Source organism: Mustela nivalis (genome assembly GCF_964662115.1).
Source record: "Mustela nivalis genome assembly, chromosome: 7".
In the NCBI taxonomy this organism is placed as follows: Eukaryota; Metazoa; Chordata; class Mammalia; order Carnivora; family Mustelidae; genus Mustela; species Mustela nivalis.
This window is the reverse complement of record NC_139026.1, coordinates 91,860,297-91,888,086: the sequence shown is the minus strand read 5'-3', so window position 1 is coordinate 91,888,086 and position 27,790 is coordinate 91,860,297. Positions and strand designations below refer to the sequence as shown.

The 27,790-nt window shown below is 52.8% G+C and overlaps 1 protein-coding gene and 1 long non-coding RNA gene across 3 annotated transcripts; one reads left to right on the top strand and one right to left on the bottom strand.

Annotated features, from left to right (window-relative positions):
* Positions 1-232: 232 nt before the first annotated feature.
* PDE1B (phosphodiesterase 1B) lies at positions 233-27,790 on the bottom strand. Of its 2 annotated transcripts, XM_082741613.1 has the most exons (16): positions 27,435-27,790; positions 27,223-27,345; positions 10,579-10,692; positions 9,508-9,690; positions 9,238-9,304; positions 8,786-8,902; positions 6,398-6,538; positions 5,908-6,008; positions 5,675-5,800; positions 5,438-5,539; positions 4,278-4,398; positions 3,881-3,962; positions 3,441-3,549; positions 2,839-2,969; positions 2,145-2,264; positions 233-1,631 (listed from the first exon to the last, which is right to left on the bottom strand). In XM_082741613.1, the coding sequence occupies exons 2-15, from the start codon at positions 27,330-27,332 to the stop codon at positions 2,161-2,163; spliced, it is 1,608 nt and encodes a 535-aa protein (XP_082597739.1). In that variant the 5' UTR covers positions 27,333-27,345; positions 27,435-27,790; the 3' UTR covers positions 233-1,631; positions 2,145-2,160. The 2 variants fall into 2 exon arrangements, with proteins under 2 accessions (XP_082597739.1, XP_082597740.1); XM_082741614.1 differs by lacking the exons at positions 27,223-27,345; positions 27,435-27,790 and adding an exon at positions 15,463-15,771.
* On the top strand, positions 2,918-3,817 carry LOC309869844. The gene is made up of 3 exons (XR_014314370.1): positions 2,918-2,999; positions 3,413-3,642; positions 3,730-3,817. It is a non-coding gene; the product is annotated as an uncharacterized lncRNA (long non-coding RNA).

Genomic DNA, 27,790 nt, shown 5'->3' with positions numbered 1-27,790 from the left:
AGGGGAGAAGGAAAGGCAAGAATCGCCCTTCCTTACAGAAGAAGCACTTTGGCAGCGAGAGTCTCAGGGGTCCCTACTATGTGCCCTCAGGAAAGACCTCACCTCTCCGGGGGGCCCAGCATCCCCACCCACATACACAATAGGGAGAACACCACACCAGGATTTTTTCGAGCTTCACAGAGACAGTATACATGAAGATGCTTCCATCCAGTGAACACGAAACACAACCAGGCCTGGTCTCCCTTCTTTATTGATCTCTGGCTATAGCAGGGTTCTGGGAGACCAAGGGCAGGTGTGAGTCACATGCGTCTCTGCCCCACTTGGGGTGGGGGAGGAGGGACAAGTGTCAAGGTGGTAGGTCTAAGAGACCATGGATATGGACTTCACAGGAACAGGGCCCACTGTACAAATGCATGGTTGGTATTTACAAGATAAGAGGAGGGCAGTCACCGGGACTTAGGCCTTTCCTGGGACAAGGCTGCTCAGAGAGTCTGAGAAGAAGGGACATAGGGCCTGGCAGGCTCTCTTCAGGAAGCACAACAGCAGCAGCCGCGAGTCCCTTCCATCTGCCTTCTACCCACCACTCCGAACTTGTCCCAGGGGAGGGGCCTTTTGGTGCCATCAGCAGTGGCTGGGCAGGTGCTGGAAGGGGGAGGGCAGGGAGTGACCCTCTGAGAACACTACAGGCTTCCTGGATTACATCTCACCCTCCCCGTGCACCCTTAGCCCCAACCCAGCTGGTTTCTCCTGCCTTTGCTCATAAAATGCATCCTGAAGGTGCTTTGCTGGGGAGACCTCAGAGCACTTTACAGACATTGGTCGGATGGGAGCCTCCCAGCCCAAGGGGAGAGGAAGGAGGCAAAGGGCTCAGGACAGCCAGGGTAGGTGACAGGCCCCAGAGGCCCAGACCAATCCCAAGTTCTTGTGGACCCCAGGAAGGCCTCCTCTCTTCCCCCAGTCCACATTTCAGAATGGGAGGGAAGGAAGATTGGGATGCGGAGAGGGTCTGGGGATGGTGCTGAAGCAGTGTAGGTCTGGGGTAAAGAGAACACCCCCTGCATTCCCAGGCCCTAGAAAGATCCCATGCCCTGAAGGAGCCCCTCCCCTCTCCACACACAGGGCTCTGAAAACCCCCAGCTTTCTATCCTATTCCAGCTCCTCCCAGGGGAGGAAAAGGGGGACCCAAACCTGCCAGCTAAGATCTGGGGGGGCTGAGGGAACCCCCTAAAATGTATTGCTTAGAAACTTGGAGGCAAAAAAGGATGGGGGAGGGCCCAGGGGCTGGCATCTCTGACCCTCCCCCCTGGGCCCTGGGAGGCCTCCAAGAAGCTCCCCTCTCCCAGCCAGCCAACTGGCTATAAGAGTGGGTGGGGGGGGAGTCCAGAGGCAGGGGAATGGGCACAGTGACCATTGGGAGCCTGAAGTTTCCCAGACTTGCTGCTGGGAAATTAAAGTGCGCCCCAATGGGTGTCAGGTGGGGAGGGGCCCTTCCCCCAACCCCACAATCTCTGGCATTCGGCCTTTGGGTGGGTTGTCTGTTCCTCAACCTCCATGCTCCCTTGGAGCAGATGGGGGAGCCGGTCCCGATGAATGGTGCTGATGACATCGAACACTTTGGACGCATTGAGGACCTGGGAAAGAGGGAGAGGCCTCAATGCTCCGATTTTTGCCTTATCTCCAGCCTGATTTACCTTCTCCAAGGCCCGCCAGACCCACCCCCCACCCCAGTCCCACACACAGTTGTGCCAACAATGCCTGCACAGGGTGCTCAACCAAGCATTTGAGCAGGGGGCTGCTCTCAAAGCCACACCCAACCCACCTCTCAGAGTCCTGCGCCCTGGCTGGGCCCTGTTCCCGAACCCTCACAAAGGTGCTGTAGCCTTGCTCAGGCCCTCCCTGTTCTGAGGAGCTACCTCCTTCCTGCAGGGACTGGATAGAAGGGGTGGAAAGATTTCCCTGCTTCCCACTCAGGCCCTGGCTCAAGTATGTGTTCACTTCCATTTTCCTCCCTCAGAAGAGCTAGGAAGAACCTCGCATCCACAAAACCCCAGATATGACCCTTCAGAGACTCCATGTTGGACACCCAGCTCTCTCTACTCCCTACAGACTCTCCAGACCCTCCCCCCTCCAGCACACAGGCTCACGTGGGCCAGCCCCAGGCTAGTCCAGATTCCCATTCTGGTTGTGTTCATCCTCAGCGGGGGAGGGCAGGGCCTCTTCCTCACAGGGGGACAGTTCATCAATGGACATCTGGTTGGTGACACCTGCAGGGGGGCATTTAGGAAGTTGGGACCCAGACAAGAAACATTTTTCCCCAAAATGCCAGGAGCATGTGGAGAAAAGTAAAGGATTCTCATGCATCCTCCTGCCTTCAAGATGAGCTGCATTCAACACATGACAACTTAGGGAGAGCCTCCCCAGCATTCTTTCCCAGCCTTGCTAAAATTCATAACCGTCAACTCACACCTAAAGAAAAGAGATTTCCCAGCCAAGGCCACCAAGTCACCCAGATCTACTGGGTGACTTTACAGACCACAGACCACAGACCACCATTTACAGACCACAACATGCATGGGGTCCTTTGGGCTGTGGAATATGGCTGTTCCTATCTTCTCTCCTGTCCCCCGTCTCCTGTCCCTGTCCCTAATCCAGGCCAATCAGCTTGACACTCTTTTCTATCATCTTACTTTAGTCTGATCAGCTCCATTCTCAACTCTGGAAGTCAAAGGGTTGCTCCAGGGGTTTAAAGAAAGTAGACCTGCTCTGGCTCCATCAGCCACCCTCCCCACAAGGCCTCACCCTCACCCCACCTCAACCCCTGGGTCCAACAGCACCCACCACTTGCTGCCCGTTCCTTCCATTTCTGCTTGTTCTCCTGAATGTATTTGGTCCAGGTAGAGCGGAAGCTGACCACATCAGGGTTGGGGTCTCCTACTTCCACATCCAGAGAGGGTTGGCGCCACTGGAAACTAAAGCAGCCCCCCACCCCGACTCCAGAGGTGAGACCAGTCCACTCCAGAACTGCCTTCCATCCCTCAGCGGCAGGGATGGAAGACCAGGAGGAAGCTTAGGGAGACTTATCCTCCCCCTTTCCCACTGCTGGGTACCCCCAATTCCCTGCCCCTTTTCCTATAGTTTCACCCCTTCCTCTCCACACCTTCCCTACTACTAGAAGGAAAATAAAAACAACATTAGAAAAAGGGCAATAAAGACAGAGCAAACAAAAATGGCTGGAGGGGACCACAGGTGCAGGTCACAGCCTTCTGGCCCCACCCCCTCACCCCTTTGTGTGACAGGCAGCAGAGGGTCTCAAGTTTTGGGTAGCCAAGTTTCTCCACTCGCCTGCCATGGCTGTACCTCCTCCCTGCGATCAGTGCTCTCTGAGAGTCCCTCTTCCCTCCCCCCGAACCAGGAGAGACAGCTGCCCCAGCCACCCTCACCTGGGCTGGCTCTTAGACTTGGAGTCCTCATCCGCCAGGGGCTGGACGCTCTTCTCGGCCACATCAGTCAACACAGAGAAGGTTGGCTCCACGATGAAGTCGATGAAACCTGCAGTAAAGGGAGAACACAATGGAGAGTTCCCACACACACACCCAGAGGGCTGGGCAGAGGCGCCTGTGTGGCTGGAACGCCTGGCTGCGGGTAAGACAGGGTGACCCAGGCTGAGAAATTCCCAGAGGGGGAAGCCTTTGCAACGATGTCTTTGTGACCCCACTTTTGCACCCCCAGGCCTTCTACCCAGGACCCTAGTCCCCAGCACAAGCTTACTCCACAGGAAGACTGGTTTTAAGGGATGGCAACTCGGAGAGGCCTGGCCTCAGCCCAGAAAGCATCCTGTCCCCTTGCCAGGACTCTCCTCCCCACAGGAGAGGCCACTCACCAATCTGCGACTGTGCCACCAGAGTGGAAGTGCGATCACACAGCGGAGAAAAGGGCAGCCCCAGCTCTGCCTCTTTGTCACCCTGGGGAGAAGACAAGGTGGGAAAGCTGGAGGCTTTCCTCTGAGGCTTGCCTCAGACCACCCCCACTCTGGGGTGCAGCTGGGGGAGGTCAGGGGTTGTTGTGGGAGAAGAGGCATCTCGGTGCCTTTGACCTGGAAATGGACGATACGCAAATGCAATGCTACCACAGTTAAGCTTTTAGGAAAATGACCTCTGTTCCCAGGGCTTCGGGATCAGGTCAGAAGCTACAGGGAGCTGAATGAAGATCTGGAAGTGGAGTGGGAGCCCGGAGAACAAGGGGAAGGGGGGCAGGCATGGGTGAAGATGCCCCGCTACCTGACGGAAGAACTCCTCCATGAGGGCCTTGGTCCAGCGGCTGTGGACCGACCACTGCTTGGTTGGGTGACTGATGTCGGCAGCATGGAGCAGCAGAGACAGGGCCTTGGACTTGTCAATCCTGGTCAGTGCAGGCAGCAAGGGAAGGGAGACTCATCTTTTTAGGAGAAGAAAAACTGGACCATTCCTAACTTCCCATCACAAGCCCTGGGATCCTTGCAGGGAATTTCAGCCACCCTCTGGGGCAACATGCACGCACACATGTGCAAACACACACACACACACACACACCTATAGAGGTGGAACCAGGCCAAGCGCTGAGAATCAGGGGGCACAGGTTCAAATCCCCACTGTACGTATCACACACTAGCTGTGTGACACAGAGCAAGTTATTTAAAATGTTCATATTGAACTTTCCTCAATCCTAACAGGAAATAGGAACAGAACCTGCCACGTAGCGTTGTTCTGAAAATTCAATGACACGCAACACAGAAGTATTTAGTAGAGTGTCTGGCCCACAGTGCTGACAGAAGATGTTATCTATAATCTCCATCATCCTCATCATCATCATAAGTATTGTCATTATTCCCCAACGGTGCCACACTGCATACTGTCCCCCAGAGACACTGGACATGAACACACACCCTGGGGACCCCCCCACACATAGTCTCCTCTCTCTTACACAGTTATATTCTCCCACCTATTTCTAAGCCACATTCAATGTCATCGAGGCATTTGCTCTGTGCTTTTTTCCTCTAACCTCACATGACTCTCAGGCTAGCCCTACTGGTGTTGGAAGTGGCTTCGAGCTGTGGTGGGGAGGCCTCTCATTCTCACATGGCACAATAAGGAACCGAATCCAAAAACGTTGCAAGGTTTTCCCAACATTGCAGGGTCAGGCTGTCCCGTAGTGAAACCGCGCATTTCAGACCCCTGGCCCCATGTGCCCTCCCACAGTGCCCCAGATGCAAATCTGGGCCCGTGTGCCCACACGTCTCCCGCGCACACACACACATTGTGGAGATGGGCTCTGGCACCTGGAACCAGGAGAGTTTCTCCACCCAGGTAAAGGCGTGGCATACCAGCTACCCGCGTACGTGCGCCCGATTCTCACAGCCCCCACTCTGGCCATGACCCAGCCACATCCCCCCAGATGCCACCTCTCCAGCTGCTGCAAGGCTGTCTTCATGCACTTCACTTGCTGGAAATGGCAGGACATGTCGGTGGCCAACACCATCTCGATGACCAGGGCCCGAAGCTCTCTGGATGGACAGAACCAGACAGCAATCAGCCCCCACCACAGCGCTGATGGGCCGGAGGTCCAGCGCATGAGAAGAGAGGGTCGGGGGGAGTGGAGGGAGGTCTCTTCGGGAGGCCCACTCCGGCCTTCAGCTCACACAAACTCATCCTTGGTGAGGTTGATGAAGATGTTCATCTCGTCATCCTGCATCATTCGGAAGACAGAGCTGATGTGGTGATTCTCCAGCACTGAGCGGTCATTGTACAGGATGGCACACTCTGACCTGCAGAGCCAAGGGTCATCGCATCCAGCCCCCTGCAAGTGGGGGCTCTGGCAGCCTCCCCACCCCCGCAGGACCCCTCCTGCCCCTGCCACACTGGCACCCCTCACTTGGTCTGGATGTGGAAGCTGTTGGTAGTGCCTGTGTGCTCGTAGTCATGGATGGCTGCAGCAAAGATGATGGCTAAGACCTCGATCTCCGATAGGCAATGCTGACAGAGAGAGAGGGGGGAAGAGAAGGGCTTCACCCTGCCCATCACTGCCCAAAGACCTCCACCCCAGGCTATAGGACTCAGCCCATCCCTTCTGCTCTTCAAGGCTAAGATGGCCAGGTTTTTCAGCTCCCAGAATGGTGAAATACACCCCTTTACCCCAACCTGACACATTCCCACTATATCCCAGAACACGCCCCCAGCACTGCCCATGACATTACGGTCCACCCAGGAATTCTCTGGAGTAAGTAAAATTTGGCTCTGTAAAGACTCTGGAATACCAAAGGAGAGGAACCAAAGAGAGACAAAGGGAAATGGGAGGAGAGTTTAGACTTCCCAGACCTGCAGCCAGAAGACCCTAAATCACAGAATGATCTCTGGGCACCTACCACCATCCCAGTGCGGAGCAAGAAGCAATGGACTGTCTGGGTCACATCAGCTGCGTGGATCTGGTTGTGGTAAGGGTTCTTATACTTCCCATAGCCTGTCTCCAGGGCCTCCAGGAAACTCATCAAAAACACAGTGGGAATCTGAAGTGGGAGGGAGAAAATCGAGATACACGGGGTATGTGCAGGAAAGGCAGGCAGCCGAGGACTGATAATCAGCGATGCCACCTTTCTTTAGAAGGTAGAATGACGTGGGTAGAAAGCACCAGCTGCAGTCAGGTGGACCTGGGCTCACATCCTGGCTCCACCACCTGCTGGCTGTGTGACCTTGGGTTAAATCTTATGCCTCTGATACTTAATCTCAGGATGAAGATAACACCACCTCCTTGAATTTAATGAGGTAAGTACAAGGCACTTAGTAAGTGCTCTCTAAAGAGTAGCTATAATTATTTGCCTGGAGCTTTTTAAGAAAAGCAAACTTCCCTCCTTTCTTCCAATCACCCCCTCCCATCCCCAATCCAGTACCATAAAAAGGGGTTCAGAAGCAGGGGAAAGAGCAAGATGACTTAGAGAGGATCCTTCCAGGCAGACATGGGTCATCCCCTCCTCTAAGAAGGCTTTCCCTCTACCTACACCAACACACACAGAGAGACCACACCGAGGGACACCACGAGCCAGAGCTCTGTCCAGCTCCTATCAGTTGTCTCTCTCTACCCCCTTGCAGTCTGCCTGCCTCTTTCAAAGGCTCAGGCTCCCAGAGGGCAGGGCTGGTGCCTGCACCAGTCCCTGAATCTCCTGAGGCTGTGAGGAGAGCAACATGCAAGACTTGGGGAAGCTTCTGTAGAGATGAGTAGTAGTGATGAGACACAGAAGATACACCACTGATCAGTCAGACCCTAACATCTCCCACCCCCACCTCGAAGGGCTATGCCCCAAATTCAGGGAATTTTAAAGGACTGTTTCCATGACAACTGCCCTTGCTTTGGCGTTGCCATGGTATCCCCGGAGGGAAGGGAAGGGAAGGGACACAGGGGAGGGGCTGGGTGCCCAAGACGGGAATGTGGAGCTTGAGAAGGGTGGCTCCAACAGGAATCCCTGCCATGAGTAAACACCAAAGCAAGAAGTGCCCCCCCCTAATTGCCTCAGAGCAGGGCGAACTGGGGCTGGGCCAAACTCAACCTGACGCTTTCACTCTCGGGGTCCTCCAAAACCAGTCCTTCCAGGTAAGGAAGCAGAGTTTAAGAGAAGCTGGTGTCTGGAGAATGTCTGAGAACCACTTTGAAGAAATATGAGCTGGAAAAGTCTTAGGAAAAGGTGGACGCTGCTGTTTTCTGTCCTGGAAAGGGCAGGACTGGAAAGATGATAATGAAGTGCAGAAGGAGAGGCCTCAGGAAGGCACTGAGGGAAAAATCACAACTGAGCATCTCGGGAAAGTTCTGGAAACCTTCTCGGGAGTTGGTGTAAGTCGAGGAGTCAAAGGTTGAGGAAAAGTTCACAGACACCAACAGTCTATTATGATAAAATAGAGGCTGAGGATGGCTTCATGATCTTCCAAAGCCCTCTGAGAAAGGGTCCTCCAACTGGACTCCCTTGACTTCCCCGACAGCCCCCTCAGAACAGACATGTTTTCCTCTACTCTAATATCTATGTCCACCCCCCATCTAAGTGCTGACCAAATATTCCCACTGAGACTCTTCAACCCCTTCACCCTCCACTTCCAAGTGCGGTTTTTCCACATGGAAGTGTTTTTTTCCAGTCCCTATTCCCAAAAGACACTCCCTCCTCGCATAGAATCTGGAGAGGACTTTAATCCCATATTCATGGCCAGCCAAGCTGAAGAGCAAATGGAGTTCGCCTCCCCTCATACGGTCCTATCCAGCCTTGCCAAGAGCCCATCCTCTCCATAAAACTCCTCAAACAGACACTAGGGAGGGGAAGGGGAAGAGTGACCAGTTTTATCCCTTCCTCCCCGCTCCCACCCCCCCATCCCAGAGAACAAGTGGAGAGATTCTAGTCCCAACGGCACAGGCTGACAGCATGTGAACTCTACGCCTCGGGTGTCCACAGGCTGGAGGCAGGACAGCTGAAATTAGAAGGCGAACTTTGAGCCAGCCTGAAGAAGACAAGTTATGGGGAAGAAGCAAAGCAGGACAGAGCAGAATCCTAGGCTGGGGGATTACAGACCTAGAATCTTCTGGAAAGCAATAAATGAAGTCAGAAGCTGGGGGTGCACAAGTGACAGAAAGACTAGGCAGATGTGCACGGGGAAACTTCCCTGACAGTGAGACTGAGTGAGGGAGCTTGTGGAACCTGCTTGCTGGCAATCTTGTAGAACAGGAGTGATGGGAGTGGAGAACCCTGCCCAGGAACAGGGGTAGGATGCTGCCCAACCTTAAAGCGGCTGATGAGGTTATGCCGAGTCAGTAACTCAAAAACAATGGTCCTCAGGGCGTGGTCATCTGCTGCCCGGTTCAAGGAAAAAACATCAAAGCACCAGAGGTCCAGGTTCTGTGGAGAAACAACAGACTAGGCAGTGAGAGTCCCAAGGGGAGCTTCCCAGCAGCAGCAAGGGTTACAGTTAGACTTCAAGGGGGACTTCCCAGTGTTTACAGAGACCTGGGAAAAAGGAAAACAAAGAAATGCTGGAGTGGGCCTTTTTCGTCCCAGTGCAGGGGAGACAAAAAGACCGGAGTTTGCCTCTGGAGGGGGCAAAATGTTGTTTTGAGGAATAGGGGGATGACAGTTAAAAGGGAAGGCAAAAACCACCCCACAAAGAATCTGAAAGTCCCAGTGACCATTCCTTCCCCCAACCTTCTCCTCTTTCCCGAACACCCAGCACTCACCTTGAGACAGTTGAGAACCACAGTGGAATAGGTGGGGCTCACAGAGGTATATGTTCTCCGGAACATCCTAAGGGCAAACAACAAGAAGCAGCCCACAGTGAAGGTCTGGGAAGTGGGGTCTGATCAGGTGGAGCTATGGGGATGAGCTCTGGGGGACGGGGGTGGGGGGAACACCATTGGGGCTCTGGTGGGATCCCAGAAGCCCCAAGTGTCTGGGAAATGGGGAATGCAACTAGAGGCAGATGGAAGCTGAGCAAGGGCAAGCCTCACCGTTCCACGAAGATTCCAGCCTGCACCGCGTGCACGATGCTCCGGAACTTGGGCTTCTCCTCGGCGCGGCGGCCTTTGGCCCGGGCCTGCTGGGTGAAGGTCGAGGCCAGCCAGTCCCGCACCTCCGAAGGCACAGCATCTGACCGTAGCTCCTGCAGCTCATCCTCCGTGTCCAAGATTTGCCTGAGGTCCCAGAAGGGGAGTCACAGAAGAAAGACAGCAGGTGCTTCCACAACCTAGGGACGCTGGGCCCAGCCACACCCCACAGCTCAGGAACACTCAGGCCAGGTCTCTCCCTTCTCTGACCTTCCCCTTCCTTTCTCTCACTACATGTTGGTGTTGTTGTTGTTTTTCATTTCTGTCTCTCTGGTGCCTCCCATAATGAAACAGGCCACTATGTGAGGTATTGAGTGACCCAACAACTCTAGAAGCGCTCAGGCAGCAAACGGAAGAGATGCCACCTGTCAGGGAGGCTGAGACGAGCAGCACTGTCCCACAGAAATAAAATGCAAGCCAAGTAGAAGTAATTCTAAATTGGTTAGGAGCCACATTAAAAAAGTAAAAACAGATGGGTGAAATTCATTTTAATGATAAGTTTTCTTTAACCAAATACACCCAAAATAGTATAATTTCAATGTGAAGTCAATACAAAATATAGAAAGAGATTTTACATTCCTTTCTCTGGGTTTTGAAATCCAGCGTGCGTGTCACCCACAAATCCACGTCTCGGTTCATCCTTGGGCTCAGCAGCCACATGAGACCAGTGGCTCCCATGCTGGGCCACAGAGGTCTCGAGGGATTCCCCACTGGCCAGAGGGTTAGGACTACCTGAGCCTTCTGGTCCCTTCCAGCTCTGAAACGGTCTTCTCTCCTTGACGCCTGTGTTTGTCTCTGTCTCTGCAACCCCCTATCTGTTCCTCTGCCCCTTTATCTCTGTGGTATTTCCATCTACAGCTCTTCCTCCCTGCTCTGGTCCTGTCCAGGGTCTCTATCTCCAGCCTTCTGTCTTATTCCCACCCACCCCCATCACTATGTCTGCTGGGTGTCTTACTGCAAGAGCAGGTCTCTCACCGTGTCTCATCTATATAGACGGCCTCCAGCAGAGAAGCTGTGTACTCCAAGTTTTTCTTCAGCTCTTCAATGTTTACCTCCCCATTCTCCAGCTGCTTCACCATGTAGCGCAACCTGTGGGAGTGGGCACAGACGGTCTGCTTAGGCATCCCTACCTGGTCACAAGAGCAGAACACCCTCGGATAAGGTGCCTCGGTCTTCCAGAGATAGGTATTCTCTCCAACAGGGGTGGGATCGCAGCTAGGGTGTTTCATCCAGGCTCTTGCCACTGCCTGTATTAAATTTACATACCCCCAAAGTTTAACCCCAGGCCTTTTTCTGACACCACCATGGAGACCTACCTCTGACCTCCCCACACCTCCCCTGGGCCAGTTCCCAGAAAACCTGTTTACACTGCCCCGGGGCCCAGCAGACTGGGGCAGGTACCAGCCCCTGGGTTGGTTTTCTGGGGATGATCTGTTTCATAGCCTGAATAACCAAGAGCTGAGACTGCCAATTTCCCCCAGCAGAGTGAGCTGTGGGGTCAACAGCAATCAAAAAAGCACCCAAGATGCTTCCATTATATCCATTGGTCATTGCCGGGAAGGGGGCAGGGTGGGGGGGAGGTACATGTCCACAGCTTCTCTGTCCCTGGCAGGGATGTTGAAGATACAGAACAAAGACCAATCTGACTGAATGCTCTTCGCCTGGCCTCACTCCATTCAGGCAGAGCTAATGGATTATGATTCCAGAATCCATCAACCAGGACAAAGCAGGATTAACCCCTGCCTCTCTGATGTGGTGCCCAAGAGTACCTCTGGCAATGTGTCTGTACCCATCCCTTATCTCCGCCCCTCAGCGGCTTCCCCCAGAGCCCAAGTGGTGGGGTGAGGCCAGGGGGTCTCACTTCCAGGACGTTCTGCCTGAGGGGACAGTCCCTCATCTTTTGCACTCAGGAATGCTGGGGGTCAGGGATGAAGCCGGAGACTTCTTAGAAGTCTGAAGTCTGGCCCAGGCAGCCACTAAGCAAACAAAACTCTCTTGACTTTAGATGGTGATTTTAAAGAAAGCAATTAAACATTCCCTGCTCCCTCTTTCCCCCAGCCCTGCCCTGCCCCACCTAACACCCGGGTAGGGGTGAAGTGGCGGCCAGGACAATTCCCCACTGAGAGGGGCTTCAGAAATCCAAGGTCACCCTATGAGTCAGGGAGGAAAAAAGAATGAGTCAGGGACCAGAGGCTGAAATTAGCATCAATTCCCAGGGATGCTAGGGAGGGAGAACAATGGCACTCCTGAACAGAAGCAGCTCCAGAGTCCTGGGGTCTCAGCAGCTTTGGAGTGGGGGTGCCGGAAACAGCCAGCCTCAGGAAGCCTTCCTTGCAGGCCAGCTCTCACCTCAGGGCCAGCAGTCCCGCCCAGAACGGTCTGAATGCAAACGGGGCAGAAGGGCAAAGGGGAAAATGGGAGGAAAGGAGCTGAGGGGGACCCTGCAGCATCCTCAGTGGGTGATCTTCAAACCCCACTTCTGGCCTTCCTGCTGCACCGGCAGCAAGTGCAAACAGCGGTTGTTCATCAAGAAAGAAGCCGACTTCAGTAAATCTCTGCCTAGCAAGGGCTTCATTAGGGAGGTGGAACAGAGGCCAGACAACATAAAAGGCTTCCCAGCCAATGAGCTGGGAAGGGGGACTGAGCCAGCATCTCCCAGGGTGCTGACCTAGAGGTCACAGAACAAAGAGGTTAGTTCCACCTTTGGGGCCCAGGTACAAACCAGGGCTTCTCTCTCCTGGTCAGTCCCTGTGGCCAGAGACCCTTGGATATAGGGAACACACAATCCAAAAATAAAGAAAAGCCTCTGGTCCCATCTGTCTCCCAGATTCCTACCCTGGCCCTCATCTTCCACGTCGGTCAGCCCTTTATAAAACCCAAACCTAAACTCACCAAAGTTCTTCCACATTCTCTCTCGACCCACATCTTGAAACACACATCCCAGCGCGGGCTCCCAAAGTGAACAGCCAAACCCACGGGTGTTCATTTGCATGTATTCGCATAATCGTTAACAATGCTGCCAGCTCTGCATTTTAAAAAGGGATTTCTCCTACGTTATCTCAGATTATCCTCACAATGGGCCTACAGGATGGGAGTTGGGAAGAAACTGCCACCCCTATTTTCAGTGCAGAAACCAAGGCTCCGGCCACAGTTCTGGGAGGCAGGGATCCTGGTTCAAAAATATCACTTCCTGGCCCTGAGCCCTTGGGCAAGTCACTAATTCTCAATCAGCACCTCTCAAAAGGTGGCCTGTAGACCACTGGCATCTGAATTACCTGGGATGCTTGCGAAAAACCGAGATTTGAGATTCTAGACCTCGTGGCACACCTACTACTAAAACAAAATTTCTGAGGGTAGGATTCAAGGATCTGCAAACGTGTAACAAATACCCAGGATGATTCTCCTGCACATGAAGCTTTCAGGACCTTTCTTTTAGAGCCTCTGTTCCTTCCTCTGTAAAACAGTGAAGATGATGACAAACCACCTGCAAAGGGCCTGTTAATAAGAATTATTATTTATTTTATAATTTATTTAATAAATGGAATAATGTATGCAACACGCCTGACACACAGAGTGGGACTATATAAATGTGATAGGAATTCAAGTGAACTGACCAACAACACCCCGGCCCCACCCAGCTCACACCTCGTGGCCTCCAGACCAACAAGTGCCTGCCTTCTCCCTCCCAAGTCCAGGTGGAGAAGAGTTAGTCTAGCTTGCATGGAGACTGATGACTGGGAAGCCCCCTCACAGAGAAAAAGTAGCCACGATCTCTCCTTCATAATGACAAACCTCATTTGGGCCACATAACTACCTGAGGAGGGAGGTTAAGCAACTGGCCCAAGGTCACACAACTTGTCCATCTCAGTCAGGCCCGCAAGCCTATGACTCACACTGCTGGGGCCTAACTGTGCCCTGTACACCAAAGGTGTTGGGCAGAAGGGGCTCGATCGTGTAATTCACTTGGAGGGAGGCTGGGGCCTGTTCCATCACAGCTCCTCAATCTGTGGTCTAAAGTTCTGGTGTCTGGCAGCTCATAGCAGACTGTGAGCGTCTTGATGGGACTGACAGTGACTTGTTTATCCTGCTGCTGTACTCGGAGCACTCAGTATGTGCTCAGAGAATGTTCCTTAAATAAAAGGGAGGGGGCGCCAGGATGGCTCAGTCTGTTAAGCGTCTGCCTTCTGCTCAAGTCTTGGTGCCCTGGGATCAAGCCCCACATCAGGCTCCCTGTTCAGTGGGAAGTCTGCTTCTCACTCCCCCTCCTCCCTCCCCCTGCTCACACTATCTCGCTTCCTCTCTCTTTGTCTCTCACATGCTCTCACTCTCTCAATAAATAAAATCTTTAAAAATAAGTAAATAGGGCGCCTGGGTGGCTCAGTGGGTTGGGCCGCTGCCTTCGGCTCAGGTCATGATCTCAGAGTCCTGGGATCGAGTCCCGCATCGGGCTCTCTGCTCGGCGGAGAGCCTGCTTCCCTCTCTCTCTCTCTGCCTGCCTCTTCGTCTACTTGTGATTTCTCTCTGTCAAATAAATAAATAAAAATCTTTAAAAAAAAAAAAAAAAAAAAAAAATAAGTAAATAAATAAACAAATAAAAGGGAGAGGGGGCAGACTAATCAGGTGGGGGGCTATCTGCCAAAGCTCACAATGGAGATCTCTGAGGCAAGGTTTCAGAAACTCTAATGGAGAGCCTGCGGAGGAGGCGGCTGTAGCTGGCCCTCCACACAACCTTTCCTCCAAGTTCCTCCTGACTCCACCTCTAGATCCTGCTCTTTCAGAGTTCCTATTGAAATCTGACGTGGACATGATCCAGACACCAGAAGTGGAGATCAAGGGGAAGAAAGATTAAAGAATGAATTTGATAAATGGGGAGTCTAAGAAGGGAACCTGGACTCCGGCAGCCAGAAGGATCCAAGTGCTGAATGAACGTCACCCTCCTCTAACTCCCCCACAGCCGCTCTGACCCAGCACTGGCCTCTTGGATTCTAAAGTCATAAGGACTTTAGAATCTGTGGCTGGAGCCTTGGGATAGGAGTTAGGATCCCCCATCCTCTCCCCCTCCCCTGCCCTGACCCACCCACAGCCCTCCCCTCAGCATTCTCCTGCAGGAAGTCCTACTTCCCATCCACTGACAGGTCCCTATCCAGGCCTAAGGAAAACTGGAATCTTCTACAACAATCCTTCCACCTCCCTCCCAGTCCTGTTTCACCACATCCACTGCTTTCTCCTCTACCCTTGGCCCCAGCAACCCAGGAAAAGCCTCAGACCCTGACCCCTGGAAAGCACCTCTCCCAGCTCTAGGCAGCCCACTGAACGAGAAGGCTCAGGGTAGTAATAATCCCAACAGCCCAGAAGAGTTCAACTTCCCCACCAGTTGGTTTCTTTGGGCCATCATGGCTGATGATCTGGCAATTTCCAAAGCCCCTGTCCTACTTCCAGCACCCTAAGAGATCACTGTTAAGTAGGGCGCTTAGTGCAGGGCAGCCAAAAGCCAAAGGGCTAGGAGTTGGGAGAAGGATGGGATTTCCCTTTCGGGTTCTTAAGATCAGATGGGGAGATTTCAAGGGATATGAAGTCCTGAGGATGCTGGTGTGAGGAAGGAGAGAAAGGAGGGGAATCACAGCTAAGTCACCTGCCACAGGCAAGAGGAAGCACTACAAAGGAAAGGGAGATGGGAACGGGAGGAGAATAAGAGAAAGGGCAAGATAGGCAAGGGAAAAGGTGGAGAAGTGGACACACATGCACACACAACATACGGGGACTGTCAAGCCTTGATCCCTCCCCTCCACCAAACTCCTAGTGGTGGACCCACAGCAACTTGTCCTCCTCCTCCCCTCTCCATGCCTCCCCCTTGCCTACCTGAGGATGGGGCCCTGCAGGTGACTTCTCTGCACAGGAACAGGCTTTGCCATGGGAATCACAGTGTCCTACTTCAGAGTATTGAAATGCCGCGCCCAGGCCCCCCAGGGCCCCCGCGGGGAATGACTCCCTCTTGGACCCAACTTCCTCCTCCAGGTCTCTGAAGAACTGAGCTACTGACCAGAGAGAAAAGCTTTGGGGAAGGGAGCAGGAGGGGCCTGGCTGGAGGAAGAAGGGAGTGATGAGACAGAGCGGCAGCCCACAGCAACTGGGTGAGAGGCCACGGGAAAAGTTTCACATCTGAATCAGACGGAAAACAAGAATCTGTTCTCAGAAGAATCCCAGAAAGGACAGAAATAGCACAGTCCAGCCCCTTGCTCTGAGTAGGTGGGGCTCCTCTTAGGGGAGATGGGGTTAGCAGAAGGCTTAAGGGTGCAGGGACAGGAAACCACCCTGAATCTTCTGTGGGCGGACGGTCCACCCTTGAAGGGGAAGGGGCCCGCAAGAGCCCCCTGGACAGACTAAAGCAGATTCAGCTCCCTCCCACAGTCTTCTTCAGGAGCCATTTTTCAAAAGGAGCTTTAGCCCACCTGAAAGGGCCGAAGCCAAGAGGGGAAAAGAACCAGAAACCACATGGGAGGGGCTCACTGAAGCTGGGGTTCCGGGGCTCCTCACCCAGACACCAGCTCACGGGGAGGAAAGGCCCCGCCCAAGCAGTGAATGAAAGTCGGGATGGCTCCGTTGAACAAACCAAGACGTTGGGCAAGTTACTTTCCCACTCCCAGCCCCCTTTTTTTCATCTGGAAAACGAGCACTGGCGGATACTGGGCATTAACTGGGAAGAGGCCAACCCAGCCCAGGCCAATTCTCATTGATGGGACAGCCTAGGGCGAGCCTGGGGACCAGGACCCCCCCTCTTCCGCCTCCAGGCTTCGCCCTCGCTCAGGTTGGGGGACAGAAGCCAGCCTCTGCAGCGCTAAGTGGACGTGCGCATACAGCCCCTGCCCGCCTCCGGATTGGCTGAGATATGACGTCACCAATACAAGCGCATCGGGGCCACGATTGGTCAGCTGAGAGGCTGGGCGGGGCTAAGGAGGAGAGCCCGGGGTGAAGAACAACGCATCCAGTGGAGAGTTCAGCGCCACCGCCTTCTCCTTCATCTAGAGTCTAGGGCTGGGGATGATGTGGAAATGAGGAAAGTGGACCCGTGGGGATGAGTATGACAGGAGAAAGGTAAAAGAGAAGAAACAGAACAAGCACCAGAATTTTTTGAAGGGAAGCCTTCCTCCCGCCTCTATCCTACAAAAGCAGAGAGAAATTTAAAAAGCTTGTCACTGTGCCAAAGCCTTGAATGATTATAAACAAATGAAGTTGGGATCCTGCTGTTTCTCAGCTTCAGTGAGTGCTGGGACAAGTGGAAGTGGGCTTCAACAGCAACCAGAGGGATGAAGTTAAATATCTACAAGTTGTTTTCCAGTGAACTCGTGGTAGCCATGAAGCAGGGCTGCTGCAGATTTTGGAAGAAAGGAAACCCTCCCTCTCTGGGTCAATCTCATTCTCTCTGCGCCCCCAGCACACGCGCGCGCGCACACGCGCACACACACACACACACACACACACACACACGGGTTCGTGTTTTTTGGAAGAAAAGAACTAGAGTCTGAATCAGAAACCCAGAACTGACACCCAGGAGATGAAGGACAAGATTCCCCGGTTCCGTGGCCATGCCTGCTTGGATGAACCAGGGTAGGACAGAAGTGGAGGAACGCTGGCTGCATACAGCCTGAAACCCCAACAAACACCAAGCCAGGGCAGCTCCCGCCCCTCACCTGACTCCAGGTCCTCACTCTAGGCCCTGCCACCTCAAGCTGGCACTCACCTCAACCCACCTCAAGGTGGAGATTTCTTAGTCTAGGAAAGCATTGCGGAGGATATCTTGTCCATCCCTCTGCTCTCTTGCCCAACCAAAAGCTGGTTGGACGAATGACTGCTCACCACCTCCCCACACACCCATACCTGCTGCACGGTTCCAGCATGCAGCCCACACCTGCTCATCCCAGTCTAGTATTATGATTAACTGTTCCTAACAGGAAAGGATATTGGCCAGCCACCAGCCCTTCCTGGGGATCTCACACATATCCACTCACCCATGCATATACACACACACCACACCCCTATCTGAGCTGGGGAGACTTCCCTGAATGGGGGACAGGGCAGACAGATGATGGCCCTAGCAGAGTCCATCATGGATCATCCTCTAGTCTTTAAATTTAGTTTAAAAATAGCAAGGAGCACAACCATAACGCCTCCCTCCCAAGTTGATTCCCAGTATTCCCCACCTTCCTGAAGAATAGGAGTTGGGATAGGGGATGAACAAAAGATAAGAAACCCTGACTCTGGTTGGAGCAGAGAGGGCGTGGGGATGGGGGAGTAGGTAGGAGTGGGGGTGGAGGTAGGGGGTGTTAGGGAAGGGATTAACCAGCTGATCTCAAGGCTCCAAAATCTCAGAAATTGAAAAAACCAAAGAAATCACCTAAATCCAGTGGAAAGAGGATATGAATTAAAATCGAGAGACTTTCTAAGGTTGCCTGGGTGGCTCAGTCGTTAAGTGTCTTCCTTTGGCCTCAGGTCATGAGCCCAGGGTCCTGGGATCAAGCCCCACATCCGGCTCCCTGCTTGGTAGGAAGCCTCCCTCTCCTTCCCCACTCCCCCTCCTTGTGTTCCCTCTTCTTCCTAAGTCTCTCTCTGTCAAATAAATAAAATCTTTAACTAAAAAGAAATCAGGAGACTTTTGCCTAGAATTTATCACTAGGCATGACCTTGGGCAGGACACCCTGAGGTCATTTCCTTGTCTATAAAATGGGTAAGTAGTATGTGCTTCACAGAATTCACACAAGGATCAAATGAGATCACATGGGAGCACCTTAGGGACCATAAAGTGATGCATGAATGCAACAGAATAGTCCTTCTCCCAACCTTTCATTTAGTTTGCTCCACAAATGTTCATTAAGAATCCTCCATGAGGGGAGCCTGGGTGGATCAATGGGTTAAAGCCTCTGCCTTCGGCTCAGGTCATGATCCCAGGGTCCTGGGATCAAACCCCGCATTGGGCTCTCTCTTTGCCTACCTCTCTGCCTGCTTGCGATCTCCCTCTGTGTGTCAAATAAATAAATAAAATATTTAAAAAAAAAAAAAAAGAATCCTCCATGAAAAAAGTCTCCTATGCCCACCCTTGTATCCAGGCCCTCTGGTGCAGAAAAGCCCTAGTCACCCTGCCGCCACCATTCCAGATGTCCAGGGCTTCTCCCTGGCTCCTTATTCCACAGGGGCCATGAGGCAGTGGAAGGAGAAAGGGGAATGTGCACAGCATAGAGCTCCAGAAACCAAGAACAACCGGCTCCCCACCTTACCCTAGCCCTGCGCTCCCCTCACTCCACTGGCTTCCCATTGCTATACAGCAGCCTGGGTTCTGGCAGCTGGCTGGGCATGGTGGCGGGGGTGGCTCTGGAGATAAAAATAGCCCCCTTGGTGGCAGAGCTGGGGTGCCATTCTGGGAGGCGGCAGGCCCCGGGTGGACACAGCAGCGGTCCTAAGAGATCTCTAGGCACTGGACTGAGGAGCTGAGCAGAGGGAGGGTAGCAGAGGATGGGGGGGGGGGGGTAGTGTGGGAAGAACAGAAATCAAGAGAGTGGAGGGAGAGGAGGGGGCAGGAGGTATGAAGCGGGTAGGGAGGAAAAGAAGAGAGATTTGAAAGATGCTGCAGAGGGTCTGGGAAGCACAGCAGCAGAGGCGGTGGCGGGGCGGGGGGGGGGGGACAGGTAGGGAATAGGGGGGTGTTGGACGGGGAGGGAAACTGTTAGAACAGGGGATTGGCTCCCACCCATGCTGTGTCTGAAAACAACTCCCCCTCTGCCTCCTGACCAGAAGCTGTTTCTAACAGGTGTTCCTAGCAACAGCCCAGCACAGCTCAGATCAGATGAGGAAGAGGGTACTCTCAACAGCTTGAGCCTTAGCCCAGACTAAAAAGACCCCAGATATCCCAGCTCCTAGCCCAGCATGCACCAGTGTCACCTCACTCTCAGACTTCAGCCCTGAAGAGAAGGAGGAACTTGGGGGCAGAGTGGGGGCAGGGGGCAAGAAAATCCAAGGAAGGCTAAGGAGAGAGGAGGCTCCCAGGACCCAGGCCAGAAGAACACTCTCTCTCTCTGGTTCTCTTGTACAACCCTCTTCTCCCCTAACCCCCCAGCACTGTTTAATTCTGCTCATTAACCACCTCCACATGGACCACCCCACCAGCCCTCCAAATCACATCCCAGCAGATGTTCCAGCAGATGCCCTGTGTCCAGGGGGCCTAGCAGATGTGGAAGGCGGCCTGGGATGGGAAACAGAGTTGGAGGCTTGGCAAGGGACTGACTGCAGGATGATGGCAGCAGCACAAGAGTGTGGACCAGTGCGACTGGGGTCTGGTCCCAACCCTTGTCCCCAAACCTTACCAACCACCTCTAGGCAACACTTTCCTCCTCTGTTCCATTTTATGGTTCTCAGATTCAGTGCTGGGGTTGGAGGCACTAGGGAAATAGGATGCCTGCGTCTCAATACCCTGATTCAAGTTCATCCTTTCTGACTCACTCACTGTTTCCCCAACACATCCCTAACCTGATGCTAAAAGGAGGAGGAGGGCTTTCTTCTTTATTACGGGAAGGTCACATTCTAACCTCCATGAAGTTTCCAGGAAGTTCTCCCGCATATCTATCTTTATTCCATCTTGCTTATTCCATCTTGCAATCAAAACAACAACAAATTTTCTTGGCGTTCCAAAAAAGAACAGATAGGAGGAGGAGAAGCAGGACAAAGAAGTCTTTTGGGTGAATCTGGTGCAATCTGATTTATAGTATTTCTTTAAGTCTGGAATTTCTAAAGCTACTGCTTAGAAAAGATACAGTTGGCAACACTGCTGGCATGTGTGCTCCCTTAGCCCAGGCCCCAGAAAGTTCCCAAACATGGTGGGCATCAAGAGCCAGGGAGATGTTGCCACATTAGATCTGCAAGAGCAGACAAACAGGGGAGGAGGGAAGCCAAGGAATAGCAAGGAGAGAAGCTTCTCCAGCCCCCAGGTCTTGCCTGCCAAAGAACCACAAAGCCCCCTGGAAGCCAAGCTCCCTTCCCAAAACTAAATGGTGCCAACACCAGCTGGCAGCCAAATCATGCTACTGCAGCCACAATAATTATTTGCAAATCTGACTTCTCTTTGCAGCTGTGGAACCCACTGACCCAGGAACCTGGCTGTGTCCAACGGCACCCCCTGGAGCACCTTCTTTCTAGCTCTTATCCCAGCCCCATGCCCCTGGGCCTATACCTGGATCTCCCCTGTCCTTTCCCCACCAAGCCTGCTTCTCCACCACAACTCCATCCCAGATCACTCAGTGGACTCCTGCCAGGTCTGGGATGCTGAAGTAGAATCCTAACCTGATGTTTACTTCCCTGATCCACATGGATGCAGCCGGAGCTGAGGAGAGAGAAGCAGCTGCAGGAAGGTGGTGGGGTGGAGGGGGGCAGGATATTCAAGACAGAGAGGCGAGAGCACTGGCATTAGGGACTTCCCAGCACTGAATGGACAACAACTTGTTTTCCTCCTTTTCCCTTCTCAGAAGCTCTCCTTCCCCCTCAGTTCCCGTCTTTACCCCACTCCAAAGCCCCAGGATGCTCTACCAATTCTGGAGGACCATTAAGTCTTCCTCCCTTAGGGCACAATCTCATTATCTAACAATTTCCAGACCCTGGGGAGGGGGGGGCTCACCTGCACCCCACCTGCTGCCCTGGTTTTGTCCCTCTTTGCTGCTGTCCTGAAGAGAGCTGGAAAATAGCTATTCAACTTCCGTACCTGAGAAAATCAGCCCCCTGAGAGCGGAAGGCAATTACTGGCTTCCTCCCCAGGGGAGCTGGGAGGATGAGGTCACTGAGAAGGCAAAAGAAAGGCCTTGCAGAACGCAGCAGTTGAGGCTGGACTCCTAAGGTGGTCCCAAAGGGTCCTCCCACAGCAGGCTCACCCTGCACAGCCACCACCCCCAACACCTGGGGGTGGAGGAGGGAGCCCCCAGGGATTTCCTGGCTCCCAGCCAAGGTGAGAAAGGGGTAGAGGCACTGAAGGCCAGAGAAGCCCAGTCAAAAGGAAGTGGGACAAGAGAGAAGAGCAAAATGCAGCCCAGCAAAGAGAGATGGGAACAAAGGAGGAAAGGGACAGAGAGACAGGATTCGAGAGGAATCAAAGAGAGGAAAGCAGAGGGAGCAGAGAGGTTGGAAACGAATCCTTGGTGATTCCTTTAAAAGAGAGGAAAAAGGTTCCCTGCTCCTCCATCGCAGTCAGATGGAAGTGGCCAAAAACAGAGGGGAAGATGGGAAACACCCGCTCATTTCAGTGCCTTCAGAAGCTCCCTAGACAGAAGGCAGGTGGAAAGGGGTCTAGAGAAGCCCAGGCCCCTCCCCTCCTGGGTCTCTCATCTGGCCTTCCAGAACCAGAGCATCCCCGGCCTACCTCACCCTCCTCCTGGCAAAAGGGACAAATCCAACTTTCCACTGTCAAATTTCCTCTCAGTCTTTCTAACTGGCCTCCTGGGGCTTCTGGGCAAACAAAGTGATATTTGGGTTCTCAGGGACTTTAGGGATTCCCTAAAATAAGATGTGGCATACCTGATCATATTACCCCCAAGGCCTAGAAATGCAGGATAAATGCTAGAGAGTTTCTCCAACGCTTACAGAACTCACCAACGGCAGTCCTGGAGCTCCCCACACCCTCCACATCTTAGAACTACAGTTGCTCTAACCACTGGGAAAAGAGATGATAGGAGTAAAGTCCTTCCCTTTTCTTTTGACTTCAGTGGCCCACATCCTTTGTAAGACTGCCCCACTCAAGCTTCTAGTCTCTCAGCTCAGACACCTGTCTCGCCCCCTCCAGACAACCATTCATCAACAGCCTCTTCTGAATCATGCCCCAGACACCAGGACTTAAACCTATTAAGTAATTCATATTCCTGCCTCTTGAATCTTTATCATTCTCCCCATCCAAGCCAATGGTCCCCCATTCATTCCCATTCCCCCGCCTCTTCATACAGCAAGCTCTCCAATGCTGAAAGAACTCCAGACTATATCATTTCAAAACCACTTTCATATGCATAATATCAAACAAGGAACTGAGATTCAGAGAGACAATGTGACTTCAAGATCACGCAGTTAGTAATTCGCAGCATGGGAACATGAACTCAAACTCAAGTCTCCCACCATTCCCTCTGTTCTTCCCCTCCCACCACCCGGCAACCCTAATCCCCTCTTCTGACCAGAGCTTTGTGAAATTCTTCCTTTGGTCTAAATTGATGTCCCCTCTCTCTGCAGCTCCCTTCACCTTACCGCAAGCATTTTTTACCCTCTCCCATCCAGAGATGCCCCATTCAAGACACAGCTGATAAAAGAAATGTGAAGACAGAAGGCATTGATGGGAGAGGGGATCTAAAACCCAGGGAGGAGAGATCCCCTTGGCCATGGCTGGAAATGAAAGAGGAAGGGCTGCTCCACGGAGGGAGGTACAAAAACTCATCCCTGCCAATGCCTGGGAGAAATGGTGCTCCTTTTGCTCCAGAGACCCAGGGGGCCACAGTTTACCTTGCTATGTTCACAGCAGCTCCATGACCATACGCAGAAAAAGGGGAACCACTGTACAGCTTTCAAAACCAGTGAGAACCACAGAAGGTCACTCCGTGGGGCATACAGAAAATGAAGACAAAAGGTGGACTACATCAACTGGTAAGGCACCCAGTCCAGTCCCTCAGCTTCCTCCTCCTGCCCATTTGATCTCCCCAGGATTATAAAAAAATGTTGGTGTGTCACAAACACATACACAAGATCACAGGTACATAATATCCCATTACCTACACACACACACACTCACTCACACACATGCATCATCTCATTCATACATAAGACAATCTCAGGTATTCGAGTAAGTGCAAAGCTTCTGAACCTATTCATTATCACATGTGCCATTTATAAACATGAAAACAAAGAGACATCATTTTAGAGCTCTGACTCCATGAGCTGTCCCCCACCCGCCTGCCAACCTTCACCCAGACACATATGTATACACGTCAGGCATTCACGATTTCATCCTGAAACATCTCATTCACACGTCCAAATAATGTTTCCATAGCCTCTCTGTAACTCCTTCAGTTCCAGGCTCTGTCCTGAGGTCCTCAAACCCTGTACCTTTTAAACATCACCCTCTCAAAACACCACCACCTCCTTTCCTTCCCCCATTCCCCCTCCGCCCACGCACAGGAGCACACGCACCACAGAATCAGACAGAACGGGGCTCCATGACATATACACGGATACTCATTAATTCATTTGTCCATTGCTTTATTTAACAATATTTCTTGAGTGCCTATTATGTTTCAGGTACCACACTAGACTCAGATGAAACAAAGAAGAGCAAAAAGAATCCCCAGCTGGCTCCTTGTTCCCGCTCAGCTGTAATGACCTTGAACCACAGCCTAGGACATAGAGCCTAGACCTTGGGAGTCCTGAGTCCCATGTGAAGAAAGGAGAAGAGAAAGGGATTGTGTTTATAGTATCCCAAAGGAAAAGGGAAGTTCTATCTGTAAAATTCCAGGAGAAACTGGGGCAGAGAGAAGAAAGTGATGTTTGTACAATCCTGGGAGAAAGAGAAAGAATTTGTTTCTATGCTTTTCTTGTGAGCATACCCCCCACCCTCCTGGTCCAAAGGAAAGGATCAAGCAGAAACCAAAGTGGTAAAGTCTTAGCACTTGGATGGGGGTAGCAAAATGAGGAACTGGGTGCCTCACCCACTCGCAACTCCCCCTGAGATATGTGAACCAGATTATCAACTCCATAGGAGCAGGGACTGTGTCTACTTTGCCCATAACCATACTCCGGTCTCCAGCACATCACCTGACCCTCAGGAGGCACTCAATTAATAGTTGCTGAATGAATAAATGAATGAGCTAAGGATGCCAAACCAATCTCCCTTCACAGATTTTCTTGACTCACAAAAGACACAGGAAACCCTTTGCTCCTGAGCCTCCTCTAGGCTTCTCAAGGTCCTCTGGTCTCAGAGAAAGGCAAGCAGTCCAGTCAAATCCTTCATCGTAGGGCCAGAAATGCTCACCCCAGTCAGCTCATCATCTCCAGACTCCCTATTCCAGCCACTCGAATGCCTTCACTTCTGAGTCTGCTTAGTTAGGAAAATTTTCATGCTAGGTAGAGGTGAAATCCCATAGCTGGAGACTCTTCAGCTCAGATGCTCCAGATTCTGAATTAATCTTTGGCAGAGACCTGCTGTGGGAAACAGAATTCCTGGATGCCCTTCCCAAGAAGAAATTGCCCTGCAAAATTATATTAGTATGAGCTTTTTAACTGGAGGCAAAAACACCAAACCAGGCCTCCCTGAAGACAATCTAGATGTCCTAGATTAGAAATTAAAAGGATAGTTGGGGGAGTGGTGGTGGAGGGTTAGGACGTGTTGTGTGGAGGCCTTATATATCTTCATTTCTATTCAGTACACAGCCATGAGATAATCGTGTCTATCCCCCTATTCTCATTAGAGCCTCACCAGTATTCAAACAGGGCCAAATCCAGTAAGCCATCAAGTGGGGATCTACCTTGATATCAAAATCTTTCTCTGCTTTAAGAAAGTGAGAATCTATTCCTGGTGATTAACAATATGGAAATGGGCCTTTTCTGGTTAAGTTATTACATGCAGCTAACACTCTTAAGGACCAGACTGCTGAAGTAAGTGAAGACCGGAATAATTTAATCAATAAGATTAGTGCTCCTTGTCTACCATGATCTCCTTAAGGACATCTCAGCTAATGCACTGTGTAGGGGCAGCTGCCTCTACTCCCTTCTTTCCCTGGGTTGCAATGCCTCCTCTGGGGATCCTCTTCTCTCACCATTGAGCACTTCTCATACTGAAGGAAGAAATAGTGATTTGCTTCCAAGGAAGACTTTTGGTTAGAAAGGTATGGGAGACATTGAAACAGGGAAAACCTGCCCTCTTGCATGGCCCATTCATTACCGGGAATGGAGGCAAGGAAAATATATGATGGGGGGAAGCTGTCCTGGGACACCTTGAATTCTCTCATTTATAAACCCTGAGCCCCCTTCTTTGCCTTTCCACCACTTCCTTACCTACCACCACCACCACCACCCCAGCTTAGTTACCAGTAACAGAGCATCATTTTCTATCAAGAATCACTCGGTGCTCCTCCCAACAAAAATCAATTCAATCCGGTTTTCCATTTCTTCATCCCAGAACTCATTCCAAGGCTGCGCTTCACAGAGCCCAGCAAATTGCATTGGCTAAAGGCAGCAAAGGACAGGAACTGAGAAGCACATTTGGATGCCAAGCCTTGTTGCCCATTGGGCCTCAGTTCTCCCTAAGGCCTCGTTAAGCAGCTAAAGTATAAATCAGACCCACCCACCCAATATCAAGGTGTCATCTTATTACCACAGGTGAAGTATTTTAAAAAACAAAACAATCGCTAGCATCTATCCATCTCCTACCACCATCTCTTCCTCCACTGGACCCCAGAAATGGAAAGCTTCAGGGCTCACTATTGAGGATAATGGGAAGGAACTGGGTTTCAGGACTATGGTTCCTGCATTGCATCATTGAACATCTACAGTGTCTTTCCTGGGACCACTGGGAGTCATATCCTGGACAGGGGAACCTTCCCTCATTCTCTGATCAAGAATCAACAGACTGCGGAGGTTACCGGATGACGGCTGACTGGGAGATAAAGGTGCTGCCTGGTTTGTCTTTGACCCACTCCTTTCCATCTCTGAAGAACAGAAAGAAAAGTTGCTTCTCTCTCCTGGGACTGGAGTAGGGACACCCAAGTCCCTGGTTTTCCTATTTATCCAGCCCCCACCCCCATGCCCTCCTCCTGCCACAACAAGAAAAGATGCCTAAATGTGCTTGGAGATCCTTGGGAGACGCTACAGCAACAAAAAGATTTGACAGTTGCCTTGCCCTTGTCAATCAATCTTTCTTCACCACCACCCCAGCTCCCAGGTAGGGGCTCCACCCCAACTCTCCCAGATCCCAGCTACAGCCCCCAACATTACTGTGCACAAGGGGTTTCCCGGCCCCCAGTGTCGAGCAGCTCAGGTATGGAGCGCCCCCCCCCATCCCCACCCCCTAAAAGATGCAGGAGGCAGAAACCACCAATCCCAACAGGGATACATATGACCCACAGGTTGGCACAAGTATCCCCGCGCACTAGATGTGCAGCTGTGTGCGATCACTCTACACACATCTGTGTGTCCCACGGACACTCGCGCACACATATGTCATGTGTGTCTCACATCTGCACACCCCTACACACGGATACGTGTGAGTCAGCCCGGCACCTCCTGAATGCTGCCCGTCTGCAGCCCTGCCACACCGCGCATAATGTGCCTCCTGTCCGCGCTGCGTGTGTCACCCGGGGGGTCCACGGGCAATGGCACAGCGTTAGCTTTGCAACTCCTGTAAACCCGCTCCAACCAGCCGGCTTGCTCCGCACACGCCTTGCACATGTGGCCTGACCCTGCGTGTCAGGGCAGCTTATTTCCTCGCACCTGCCAACATGTGTGCAGGAGACAATCCACTGGCCGGGCTCCGGCTACTCCCCCCCCGCCCCCGCCGCCACCACCACCACTTCCAGGCTCCCTGAGATCCCTTCCCCCCACTCCCGGCCTGGGACTCACAGAGACCGAAGCTTAATCCACATCTTCTTGCTGGGGGCTGACTTCAGCTCCAGGGGTGACGGGCAATCCGACTCCAGCATCTCGGAAGGGCTGCGGGGGGACAGCTCCATGCTCACCCTCTGTCTGCGGAACGAAGGGAGGGGACGGCCCCGCGGCTCAGCCTCAGCCCGGAGCCAGGAGCCCCTCGCCCGCCCACCCCAGACCCTTCCCACCTGCGGCTGGCGCGGAGCAGCCAGGCCGGTGTGTCTAGGCTCGGCCCAAGCTGGCGGAGCTGCAGTTCCTGCGGCTCTTGCTCTCGCGCTGTCCAGCCGAGCTCTGGCTCCCAGTCCGAGCTCTCCGCGCCGCCGCCGCCGCCGCCGCCGCCGCGCGCTGCCGGGGCCGCCTCCTCTGCTCTCTCCTCCTCCCTCGGCCGGCCCCCCTCCCTGCGCTCCCGCCTTCCTCGGCCTGCGGGCTCGGCTCTCGCTCCTCGCGGCCCCTCCTCCCCCTCCCCGCGGAGCTACGGGGAGCCGGGGGCACACGCAGACTGCGGTGCGGAGGGCGAGCGCACGCAGCCGGGCGCCCGGGACGA